Raw genomic sequence first — 13,286 nt, 5'->3', positions numbered from 1 at the left:
GCCGAATGGCCCACTCCTGCACCTATTGTCTATTGTTACATTCAAATTATAACTCTATTGGAAGAACAAAAGCTTTTCACTGTACCTCGGTACACATGACAATAAACTGAATTGAAAAAACTAAACAGCGATGCTGGTTTACACTGATGATAGACACAAAATGCTGGAGTAACTCAGTGGGACAGGCAGAGAAGGAATGGGGGATTCTATTGGAAGCATTGATGCGTTTCATAATAATTAACAAATCCCTGTCTTTCCTTGCATCACCTGGAGGTATACGTCACGAATCGAAAAGATCGACTATGAGCAAGGTAAGATGCTGATCCACTTTGAGAGATGGAGCCATCGCTACAATGAATGGATCTACTGGGACAGTCACCGTCTGCGGCCTCTGGAGGGACACCCAGTACGAAAAGAAGCACTCGAGGAAGAAGAGATTACAGTAAGCCAAACGCTTTTGAATCTGTGGGCTTTGGCACAAGTTCATAAGTTCTAGGAGCTGAATTAGGCCATTTGGCCCATCGAGTCTACTAAGCCATTCAATTTCTCTCCCTCTCAACCCCATTCTCTTGCCTTCTCTCCATAACCCCCGATGCCCATACTAATCAAGAATCTATCAATCTCCATCTTTAAAAAAAATCCATTGATTTGGCCTCCACACCCATCTTGAATTTGATTGCTTCAAAAGCATTTTAGGTTGACTATGGGGAACGTTTAACTAAAAATTGTTGATTCAGAGACAGCTTCTTCCCAGCTGTTGTCAGCCACTGAACCGTCTTCTCACCAAGTGGAGAACAGTCCTGACCTCCCATCCACCTCATTGAAGACCCCTGGGCTATCTTTAATTGGACGTTACCTTGCACTAAACGTTATAGCCTCCTTCGTCCTGTAGCTGTACACTGTGTGTGGATTGGTTGTAACCATGTAGTCTTCTTGCTAACTGGATAGCATGCAACAAAAACTGAATCAAGGGATATGGGGAGAAGGCAGGAACGGCCTACTTGTGGATGATCAGCCATGATCACATTGAATGGCGGTACTGGCTCGAAGGGCCGAATGGCCTACTCCTGCATCTATTGTCTATGTTTCTAACTAAAGGCTTTTCACTCTACCTTGCTACACATGACAATCATAAAGTCAACTAAAATTACTTTTAGAAATAGTCACTGTTCTTTTTCCCACATTCTTCTCATCAGCTAGAAAGTTCAGAAATAACACTAGAGTAATGTCGGAAAAAAATAAGGATTTAAATCCTTCTGGAATTGAAATTTGGAAATAGCGCCAGAAACTTGTAATTTCTACCTGCTCAACAGGCAGCAAGTGTGACACTCAGTAGGAAAGACAGAAACATAGATGCAGGAGGAGGCCATCCGGCCCTGATCCACCACCAACATTTAATATGATCACTGCTGTATCTAAAATCAGTACCCCTTTCCTGCTTTTTCCCCATATCCCTTCATTCCGTTAGCCCTAAGAGCTAAATCCAACTCTCTCTTGAAAACATCCAGTGAATTGGCCTCCACTGCCTTCTGTGGCAGAGAATACCACAGATTCACAACTCTCTGGGTGAAAAAGTTTTTCCTCATCTCAGTCCTAAATGGCCTACCCCTTATTCTTAAACTGTGATCCCTGGTTCTGGACTCTTCTAACATCGGGATTTTTTTTCCTGCATCTAGCCTGTCCAATCTTTTAAGAATGTTTCTATATGATATCCACTCATCGTTCTAAATTCCAGTGAATACAAGCCCAATCGACCCATTCTTTCATCAGATATCAGTCCCGCCATCCCGGGAATTAACCTGGTGAACCTACGCTGCACTCCCTCAATAGCAATAATGTCGTCCTCAGATTAGGAGACCAAAACTGTAAGGCTAACTGGTCTATAATTCCCCGTTTTCTCTCTCCCTTTTTCTTAAAAAGTGGAGTTACATTGGCTATCCTTCAGTCCACAAGAACTGATCCAGAGTTGCAAGAAGATTATAAAATGATCACCAATGCATCCACGATTTCTAGGGCCACCTCCTTGAGTACTCTGGGATGCAGACCATCAGGCCCTGGGGATTGATCTGCCTTCAGTCCCAACAGTTTACCTAACACCATTTTCTGACTAATGTGGATTCCCTTCAGTTCCTCCCTCCCCCCACTAGATTCTCGGTCCCCTAGTATTTCTGGGATTTTGTTTGTGTCTTCCTTAGTGAAGACAGAACCAAACTACTTGTTTAACTGTTCTGCCATTTCCTTGTTTCCCATTATAAATTCACCTGTCTCTGATTGTAAAGGACCTACATTGTTTTCACTAATCTTTTCTTTTTTACATATAACTGATTTCAGGGCAATTGTTCCACCGTACAGATTCTTGGGGCCAGAACTTCTTTTCTGCGGTTTGCTGTCCACGTGTGTTTACAGTTAGAACAGTCCTGAATTTGCTTGCTCCACATCTGCACGGCCAGTTTGGCTGGCGGGATGGTCCCTGAGACCAGGTGCCAACAAATGACTGGGCATTTTGTCAGGAAGTCATGAGGCAGTTTTATAAGACTTTGGTTGCCCTATTGAATAAACATGTGGAGGCTTTGGAAAGAGTGATGTCTGGATTAGTGGGTATTAGCTGGAAGGCTAGCTGGAACAAACTTGATCTGTTTTCTCTGTGGTATGGGAGGTTTCGGGTAGACTTGATAGAGGCAGAAAGGGGCATTTGGAGGCTTTTAAACAGAGGGTGTGTGGATGCCTGGAAGGCACTGCCAGGGTGGTGGTGGAGGCAGATATGACGGGCGCATTCAGAGACCTATAGATAGGCACAGGGATTACGGGATATTGATCATGTGCTGCAGAGGAGATTAGTTAAACATATCATCGTGTTTGGTGACATTGTTGGCTGAAGGGCCTGTTGCTCACTTGGTGCATTCCTCTCTGACTGTCCAGGTGGGCCTTTGATTTCATTGTGCAATCTACTGCACCCCTTCTTTCACTGTACCTTTCCCCTTAAACACCTCACCATGTCTCTCATCTCCTGCTACAGATTGTTTAGCTGTATTATTGTCACGTGTACCGAGGTACAACGAAAAGCATTGTCCTCATGTCAACCAGTCAGATCGTATAATAATATATAAATACAATCAGGTCAAACTCTACAGCAGATGGAGCAAAGGGGAAGATACAGAGTGCAGAATATAGTTCCCATCAGCTCCACAGACCAAGTCCAATGTCCGCAATGGGGTAGAGGTGAATCGGACACTACCCTAGCTCATGGAAGGACCGTTCAGAAGCCTGATAATAGAGGGAAAGAAGCTGTTCCTGAGCCTGGTGGTGTGAGCATTCAAGCTTCTGAACCTTCTGCCGGACGGGAGCGGGGAGAAGAAGGAATGACTGGGGTGGGACAGGGACAAGTCTTTGATTATGTCGGCTGCGTGAAGTGTAGATGGAGTCAGTGGTGTGGAGTGTGGTGTGTGTGATGGACTGGGCTACATCTACAATGGTGGGGAGTGTGGTGTGTGTGATGGACTGGGCTACATCTACAATGGTGGGGAATGTGGTGTGTGTGATGGACTGGGCTACATCTACAATGGTGGGGAGTGTGGTGTGTGTGGGACTGGGCTACATCTACAATGGTGGGGAGTGTGGTGTGTGATGGACTGGGCTACATCTACAATGGTGGGGAGTGTGGTGTGTGTGATGGACTGGGCTACATCTACAATGGTGGGGAGTGTGGTCTGTGTGATGGACTGGGCTACATCTACAATGGTGGGGAGTGTGGTCTGTGTGATGGACTGGGCTACATCTACAATGGTGGGGAGTGTGGTCTGTGTGATGGACTGGGCTACTGGATTTCCTCATCCTTTACCCTATTCAGTGTGATACACCTCTGGAATATTGTGCATTTGTTTTCACAGGCGTGCTTTAGGCAGAAAGTCAAGGAGTATTTCAACATGTTTCACAATGAGAGAAAGTTTGATCAATTTAAACATAACGATGTTATTTAATTTTAATTTGATGGGTCCATTTTTTGTGGATTCGGTTCCATCAAAATTCAATGATTTATGAAAGTTGTGGATAAAGTTTTTGTTGTTCCGCAGGTTTTCAAAGCGGGAGATGAAGTTCTGGCTCGTTGGACTGATTGTCGGTACTACCCCGCTAAAATTGAAGATATTAACGAGGAGGGTAGGTACAAAGAATATTCAACTCCTGTATGCTCTGTTTCCAAGAGGGAGTTAGATTTAGCTGTTGGAGCTAAGGAATCCAGGGATATGGGGAGAAAGCAGGAACGAGGTACTGATTTTAGATGAGCAGCCATGATCATATTGACCCACATAGTGAGCACCTTCCACACACAGAGTTGTGAGTCTGTGTAATTCTCTGCTCAGAGGGCGGTGGAGGCCGGTTCTCTGGATACTTTAAAGAGAGAGCTAGATAGGGCTCTCAAAGATAGCGGAGTCGGGATATGGGGAGAAAGCAGGAACGGGGTACTAATTGGGGGTGATCAGCCATGATCACAGTGAATGGCGATGCTGGCTCGAAGGGCCAAATGGCCTACTCCTGTTAAATTCCTATTTCCTTCGCTCCAGATTCTTCTGCACCTGCTGAGTTTCTCCAGCATTTTTGCCTACTCCTGCACCTATTATCTATTGACTACGGTGATTGTAGTTCCGCTCGAGCTGTAATGCAGCGGCACAATTAGCTGCCCGTGAAAGAACAGATATGTTTGGTTTTCCCAGATTGCTGTGAAAGATCAAGGAGTGAAGTACTGCAGTCCAGAGTTATCAGTCGTCAACTGACCCAGCTACCAGTAGAGTCGAGGGGGAAATAACATCGCCACATGGCTCCGTCCCACATGTAAAGTGATACCAAATTATCACCATCTACACATTTATCCTTACAGCAAGCCCATGGACGCAACTCAGCTGAGCTACAACTTTGAATAGAAATGGGAAGGAAATGAAAAGAATAGTTGAATATTCTTGTGTAGGTAGGAACTGCAGATGCTGGTTTAAACTGAAGATATACACAAAAAGCTGGAGTAACTCAGCGGGACAGGCAGCATCTCTTGAGAGAAGGAATTGTTGACGTTTCAGGTCGAGACCCTTCATCAGACTGATGTCAGGGAGTGGGTGGGACAGAGATAGAATGTAGTTGGAGGCAGTAAGACTGGTGGGGGAACTGGGAAGGGGGAGGGGATGGAGAGAGGGAAAGCTAGGGCTACTTGAAGTTAGAGAAGTCAATGTTCATACCACTGGGGTGTAAACTGCCCAAGCGAAATATGAGGTGCTGCTCCTCCAATTTGCGCTGGGCCTCACTGACAGTGGAGGAGGCCCTGGACAGAAATGTCAGTGTGGGTACACAAAAATGCTGGAGAAACTCAGCGGGTGCAGCAGCATCTATGGAGCGAAGGAAATGGGTAACGTTTCGGGCTGAAACCCTTCTTCAGACTGGGCTTCAGTGTGGGAATGGGAGGGGGAGTTAAAGTGTTTGGCAACCGGGTGATCAGGCAGGTTAAGGCGGACTGAGCGGAGGAGTTCAGCAAAACGATCGCTGAACCTGCGTTTGGTCTCGCTGATATATAGAAACAGAATATTAGGCGTAGGAATAGGCCATTCGGCCCTTTGCAAGTAGGACGGAGCCATGTGGCGATGTTATTTCCCCCTCTACTCTACTGGTAGCTGGGTCAGTTGACGGCTGATAACTCTGGACCACGGTACTTCACTCCTTGATCTTTCACAGCAATCTGGGGAAACCGAACATTAGGGGCAGCTAATTGTGCCGCTGCATTACAGCTCGAGTGGAAATACATTCACCGTAGTCAATGGATAATAGGTGCAGGAGTAGGCCATTCGGCTCTTCGAGCCAGCACTGCCATTCACTGTGACCATGGCTGATCATCCCCAATCAGTACCCCGTTCCTGCATTCTCCCCATATCCCCTGACTCCGAGAATGGAGCAGCTGGGCTTGTACACTCTGGAGTTTAGAAGGATGAGAGGTGATCTCATTGAAACATATAAGATTGTTAAGGGCTTGGACACACTAGAGGCAGGAAACATGTTCCCGATGTTGGGGGAGTCCAGAACCAGGTGCCACAGTTTAAGAGTAAGGAGTAAGCCATTTAGAACGGAGACGAGGAAACACTTTTTCTCACAGAGAGTGGTGAGCCTGTGGAATTCTCTGCCTCAGAGGGCGGTGGAGGCAGGTTCTCTGGATGCTTTCAAGAGAGAGCTAGATAGGCTTAAAAATAGCGGAGTAGACAGTCTGAAGAAGGGTTTCAGCCCGAAACGTTGCCTATTTCCTTCGCTCCATAGATGCTGCTACACCCGCTGAGTTTCTCCAGCAATTTTGTGTACCTTTAAAAATAGCGGAGTCCGGGGATATGGGGAGAAGGCAGGAACGAGGTACTGATTGGGGATGATCAGCCATGATCACATTGAATGGCGGTGCTGGCTCGAAGGGCCGAATGGCCTACTCCTGCACCTATTCTGTATTGTCCGCTATCTTTAAGAGCCCTATCTAGCTCTCTCTTGAAAGTATCCAGAGAACCGGCCTCCGCTGCCCTCTCAGGCAGAGAATTCCACAAACACACAACTCTCTGTGTAAAAGATGCTGACTATGTGGAGTCTGCATGTTCCTCTTGAAATCACATGGGCTTCTGCTCCCATCATCCCCGTCCCCCGGAGTGATGCTGTCGGTTTCTCTTGTATCCCACAAATGTGGTCTGGGGGTTAGTTGCTGCTGTAAATTTCTCCTGATTTGTAGATGATGGAGTCTGAGGGGTTATGAAGAGTACTAAAGTTGGGAGGTCATGTTGCAGTTGTATAAGACTGCATGAGACTTGGTGAGACTGCATTTAGAGTAATGTATTCAGTTTTGAAATGTTATAGGAAAGATAAAGCTGGAAAGGGTTCAGAGAAGATTTACGAGGATGTTGCCAGGACTAGAGGGTGTAAGCTATAGGGAAAGGTTGAGTAGGCTGGGTCTCTATTCCATGGAGCGCAGGAGGATGAGGGGTGATTTTATAGAGATGTACAAAATCATGAGAGGAATAGATCGGGTAGATGCACAGAGTCTCTTGCCTGTTCTTCTAGATCCCTCTGCTCTACAACACTACCCAGAGGCCTACCATTCACTGTGTAGGTCCTGCCCTTGTTCGATGTCCCAAAATACAACACCTCACACTTCTCTGCATTAAATTCCATCAACCATTCCTCCGCCCACCTGCCCAATCGATCCAGATCCTGCTGCAATCTTTCACAACCATCTTCACTATCTGCAAAACCACCCACTTTTGTATCATCAGCTGATCTTGCCCTGTATGTTCTCATCCAAATCATTGATGTAGATGACAAACAGTAATGGGCCCAGCACCGAACCCTGTGGCACACCACTAGTCACAGGCCTCCAGTCTGAGAAGCAACCTTCCACCATCACCCTCTGCTTCCTTCCATGGAACCAATTTGCTATCCATTCCGCTATCTCTCCTTGGATCCCATGCGATCTAACTGTCCAGAGAACCCTGCCATGCGGCACCTTGTCGAACGCCTTACTGAAGTCCATGTACACAACATCTACAGCTCTGCCCTCATCAACCTTTTTGGTCACTTCTTCAAAAAAAAGCTATCAGATTTATGATCATCCATGTCATCATAAGATCATGTGATAGTAGAATTAGGCCATTCGGCCCATCAAGTCTACTCTGCCATTCAATCGTGGCTGAACTATCTCTCCATCCTAACCCCATTCACCTGCCTTCTCACCATAACCCCTGACCTGTACTAATCAAGAATCCACATATGCCTGTGACAAAGAATTCCACAGATTCGCTACCCTCTGATTAAAGAAATTCCTCCACAACTATCTATAGGAATGTGGGAAATTCAGCTAAGAATTCTTCTGAAAAAAGGTCTCGACCCGAAAAGTCACCCATTCCTTTCTCCAGAGACTGCCTGTCCTGCTGAGTTACTCCAGCATTTTGTGTCTACCTAAGCATTCTTCTGTACTGTATAGACAACATTTAACAGTAAAGACTTGTATTACGGAATATAATGTAATTTAATGTATTTTAAAAGATTCAATTTACTTTGTAACATATGGCTTTTGCAAACCAATAATAACTGATTGGAAATGTGATTTAAAAAGCTAATGAAGTGAAATAGCCAAATAAGTTTCAATGGTACCGATGTTACTGGCTGCTTGTATGGGCATTAATGCATCCTAATTTCAGATTTTTCCTTGCAATGGTCTTACATTCTCCTAAAATGAACAAAACATAATGATTTTAATTGCTGTTTAATAGGAACCCACACAGTACAGTTTTACGATGGCGTTATACGGTCTCTGAAACGAATACACATAAAGTCAATGCCAGAAGATGCTAAGGGGCAGGTAAGCTCTCGATTATTTGGAAAACATTGCTGTCACAAACAAGCAAAATAGTTCTTAATTCCTGTGCAATTTCACCTCGCCTCACCAACTCACCTGGATCGGAGAAACGGCAGAAATCAGCGGCGTAACGGACAAACTGCTAGTGCACTTGAATGCACTAGCGATATCACGATCTCCCGCAACTGTGGGAGCTCCCGACTGACAACGATCCCTCGATAGCTGGAGAACACCCGACCCGACGGAGGATCACAGGTACTGTACCTGGAAACTCTGGGATGACCTCCAGAGCCGACGAGCAGGATCTCCCAGGAGCAACAGAGCTTGCGCTGCCGACGCAACGGAGCTGGAGCTGCCGTCTGAAGGAATCACCGGTCCAGCGCAGGTTCGTAGAAAGAGCAGGTACAGTAAACACAGTACCTGGAAACAAAGGGGCAGCCTCCATTGTGTCTGAAAACGTGGCCGACAAGCAGGACTTCAGGTCAGACAGAAGCGCAGGGGACTCCGACCCCCTCTCCCAACTATCCTACTGGCCAACGTACAGTCCCTTGAAAACAAAGTGGAGGACTTAAGGGCAAGGCTGCTTTATCAAAGGGAGCTGAGGGAATGCTCTGTGTTCTGTTTCACAGAGACATGGCTCACCCCCAGCTCCCCAGACTCAGCGGTCCAGCCTGAAGGGTTCTCCATCCATCGCATGGACCGTACACTGGCATCTGGGAAAGGGAGAGGAGGGGGCGTCTGCCTCATGGTCAACTCTGCGTGGTGTTCCGACGTGGCAGTCCTGTCCAACCCCTGCTCTCCACACCTGGAACATCTGGCGGTGAAGTGCCGTCCCTTCTACCTACCGAGGGAATTCACCTCCATCATCCTGACCGCGGTCTACATCCCACCCCAGGCAGACGTCCGTCTGGCACTGGAGGAACTGCACGCCGTGGTCAACAAATGCCAGACGTCTTACCTCGAGGCATTTACCACCATTGCTGGGGACTTCAATAAGGCGAACCTCAAGAAATCACTCCCTAACTTCCACCAACATGTCTCCTGCAGCACGAGAGGACCAAACACCCTCGACCACTGCTACACCACCATCAAGAATGCCTATTGCTCTATCCCTCGCCCTCACTTTGAGAAATCTGACCATACGGCGGTGCTGCTTCTTCCTGTCAACAGGCAGCAATTAAAGAGCGCACCCCCAGAGGTGAGGACTGTACAGAGCTGGTCGTGGAGGGGGGGGCAGAGGCAGAGGAACAACTCCAGGGCTGTTTGGAGTCTGTAGACTGGGCAATGTTCAGGGACTCCGCAACGGACCTGAATGAATACACCACAGTCGTTACAGACTTCAATAAGAAATGTGTGGAGGACTGCATCCCAACAAAAACCTTGTCTGAAGAAGGGTTTCGACCCGAAACGTTGCCTATTTCCTTTGCTCCATAGATGCTGCCTCACCTGCTGAGTTTCTCCAGCATTTTTGTCTACCTTAGATTTTCCAGCATCTGCAGTTCCTTCTTAAACAAAAATCTTCCGAGTGTTTCCCAATCAGAAGCCTTGGATGAACCATGAGATCCGCACTCTTCTGAAGTCCAGATCCCGGGCATTCAGGTCTGGAGATACAGAGGTCTACAAGAAGACCAGATACGGCCCTGGTAAGGCCATCAAAAAGGCCAAAAGGAACTTCTGCTCCAAGCTGGAGGATGAGACGGATGTTCGGCAGCTGTGGCGGGGCTTGAATGCAATCACCTCCTACAAGGCAAAATCAGGAGGCAGCTCAAATGTCAGCGAAGCATCACTCCCTGATGAGCTCAATGCGTTTTACGCACGCTTTGATAGGGTGAACACTGATGTGCCTTCCCGAGCCCCCATTTGCTGTGATGGTATTTCGGTCACAGTCACAGAGGCCGACGTCAGAAGATCCTTCCGGGGGATGAACCCTCGGAAAGCGTCTGGACCTGATGGTATACCCGGTCGTGTTCTAAAAACCTGTGCGGACCAACTGGCTGGAGTTTTTACGGACATTTTCAGTCTCTCACTTCTGAGGTCTGATGTTCCCACCTGCTTCAAAAGGGCATCAATTATACCGGTGCCCAAGAAGAGAAAGGTGACGTGCCTCAACGACTATCGACCAGTGGCACTAACGTCGGTGGTGATGAAGTGCTTTGAGATGTTGATTATGGCGCAACTCAACTCCTACCTCGACAAAAACCTGGACCCACTGCAGTTCGCTTACCGCCACAACAGATCAACGGTGGATGCGATCTCGCTGACTCTCCACTCCGCACTGGACCACTTGGACAACAAAAACTCATATGTCAGGCTGTTATTCATTGATTACAGCTCAACATTTAACACAATCATCCCCTCCAAGCTGGTTACCAAACACGCAGAACTGGGTCTCTGCGCATCCCTCTGCAACTGGATCATCGACTTCCTCATTCACAGACCACAGTCTGTCCGTATTGGTGGAAATGTGTCATCCTCGATAACAATCAGCACGGGAGCACCTCAAGGCTGCGTGCTCAGCCCCCTGCACTACTCGCTCTATACTCATGACTGCGAAGTCGGCCATAGTGCAAGCTCCATCAGCAAGTTCGCCGACGACACCACTGTTGTGGGACGTATCACTGATGGGGATGAGTCCGAGTATAGAAGAGAGATTGAGCAACTGTCCATATGGTGCCAGCACAATAACCTGGCCCTCAACACCAGCAAAACCAAGGAACTGATTGTGGACTTTGGAAGGGGTAGGATAGGGACCCACAGTCCCGTTTATATCAACAGGACGATGGTGGAAAGGGTCAAGAACTTCAAATTCCTGGGCGTGCACATTTCCGAAGATCTTTCCTGGTCCCAGCACACTAATGCAATTATTAAGAAAGCACATCAGCGCCTCTACTCCTGAGAAGATTACGGAGAGTCGGTATGTCAAGGAGGACTATCTCGAACCTCTACAGGTGCACAGTAGAGAGCATGCTGACCGGTTGCATCGTGGCTTGGTTCGGCAACCTGAACGCCCGGGAGAGGAAAAGAATGCAGAAAGTTGTGACCACTGCCCAGTCCATCATCGGCTCTGACCTCCCCACCATCGAAGGGATCTATTGCAGTCGTGCCTTAAAAAGGCTGCCAACATCATCAAGGACACACACCATCCTGACCACACACTCATCTCTCCACTGCCATCGGGAAGAAGGTACAAGAGCCGGAAATCTGGTACATCCAGGTTCAGGAACAGCTACTTCCCCACAGCCATCAGGCTATTAAACTCGACATCAAACAAACTCTGAACTATAACCGCCTATTGCACCTTATCTGTTTATTTATGTGTGTATATATGGTCTATGCTACATAGACACACTGAACTGTTCTGTATTTATGCTTACAATATTCTGTTGTGCTGCAGCAAGCAAGAATTTCATTGTTGTATCTGGGATACATGAAATAATCTCTTGACTTGACTTTACCTCAGGTTTATCGACTTGTAAAGTTTTGGTGGTGTTTGGAAAAAACATACATTCATTTGCAAATTATATTCCACATAGAAACATAGAAAAATAGATGCAGGAGTAGACCATTCGGCCCTTCAAGCCAGCACCACCATCAATATGATATGGCTGATCATCTAAAATCAGTACCCCGTTCCTGCTTTTTCCCCATATCGCTCGATTCCGTTAGCCCGTTAGAGCTAAATCTAACCATCTTGAAAACAGCCAGTGAATTGGCCTCCACTGCCGTCTGTGGCAGAGAATTCCACAGATTCACAACTCTCTGGGTGAAGAAGATTTTCCTCATCTCAGTCCTTAATGGCCGACCCATTATTCATAAACTGTGACCCCTGGTTCTAGACTCCGCCAACATCGGGAACATTTTTCCTGCATCTAGCCTGTCCAATCCCTTAAGAATGTTATATGTTTCTTATCTGCCATCTCCTGGGCCAGGTGATCAGGAATGTGTCTGGGGTCTGGGATTGGGGGGGGGGGGGGGGGGAGATAACTGAGGGTTTTTTTAAAACCTCTATCAGTGTAGCCCGTTACTTAATGCTACCTTAACATGGTGAATAAATCTGCTACAAATCTGGAAATCAAGTTGTTGAGACTGCGGATGATGCCCACAATCACAGTTGAAATGCAACTGGGTGCAGGCCTTGGGATGTTTAGTTTAGTTTAGAGATACAGCGCGGAAACCGGCCCTTCGGCCCACCAAGTCCGTGCCGACCAGTGGTCCCCGCACATTAACACTATCCTACACACACTAGAGGCGATTTACAATTTTACCAAAATCAATTAACCTACAAACCTGCACGTCTTTAGAGTGTGGGTGCAGTTGTACAGGGCCCTAATGACACTACACCTGGAGTATTGTGTACAGTTTTGATCACCTAATTTGAGGAAGGACATTCTTGCTATTGAGGGAGTGCAGCGTAGGTTCACCAGGTTAATTCCTGGGATGGCGGCACTGTCATATGCTGAGAGAATGGAGCAGCTGGGCTTGTACACTCTGCAGTTTAGAAGGATGAGAGGGGATCTTATTAAAACATATAAGATTATTAAGGGTTTGGACATGCTAGACGCAGGAAATGTGTTTCTGATGTTGGGGGGAGTCCAGAACCAGGGGCCACTGTTTGAGAATAAGGGGTAAGCCATTTAGAACGGAGACTTTTTCCACACAGAGAGTTATGAGTCTGTGGAATTCTCTGCCTCAGAGGGCGGTGGAGGCCGGATCTCTGGATACTTTCAAGAGAGAGCTAGATAGGGCTCTTAAAGATAGCGGAGTCAGGGGATATGGGGAGAAGGCAGGAACGGGGTACTGATTGGGGATGATCAGCCATGATCACATTAAATGGCGGTGCCGGCACGAATGGCCTGCTCCTGCACCTATTGTCTATTGTCTATTGAAACCAGAGCACCCGGAGAAAATGCAAGCTGGTGATGGGGAG

The 13,286-nt window shown here is 47.1% G+C and overlaps 1 protein-coding gene across 7 annotated transcripts in view; it reads left to right on the top strand.

The window, feature by feature from the left end:
* Positions 1 to 13,286, top strand: part of phf20l1 (PHD finger protein 20 like 1) — a 94,244-nt gene that overhangs the window by 13,372 nt on the left and 67,586 nt on the right. For all 7 annotated transcript variants that reach the window (XM_055633561.1, XM_055633563.1, XM_055633559.1 and 4 more), the window contains 3 exons: positions 274 to 442; positions 4,071 to 4,155; positions 8,274 to 8,362. In XM_055633561.1, coding sequence (XP_055489536.1) covers positions 274 to 442; positions 4,071 to 4,155; positions 8,274 to 8,362 — 343 coding nt within the window. The remainder of the gene's footprint in view (positions 1 to 273; positions 443 to 4,070; positions 4,156 to 8,273; positions 8,363 to 13,286) is intronic.

The sequence above is a fragment of the Leucoraja erinacea genome, chromosome 4, assembly GCF_028641065.1.
Source record: "Leucoraja erinacea ecotype New England chromosome 4, Leri_hhj_1, whole genome shotgun sequence".
In the NCBI taxonomy this organism is placed as follows: Eukaryota; Metazoa; Chordata; class Chondrichthyes; order Rajiformes; family Rajidae; genus Leucoraja; species Leucoraja erinaceus.
Note: the sequence above shows the minus strand (reverse complement) of the source record. Positions and strands in the feature narration are given on the sequence as shown.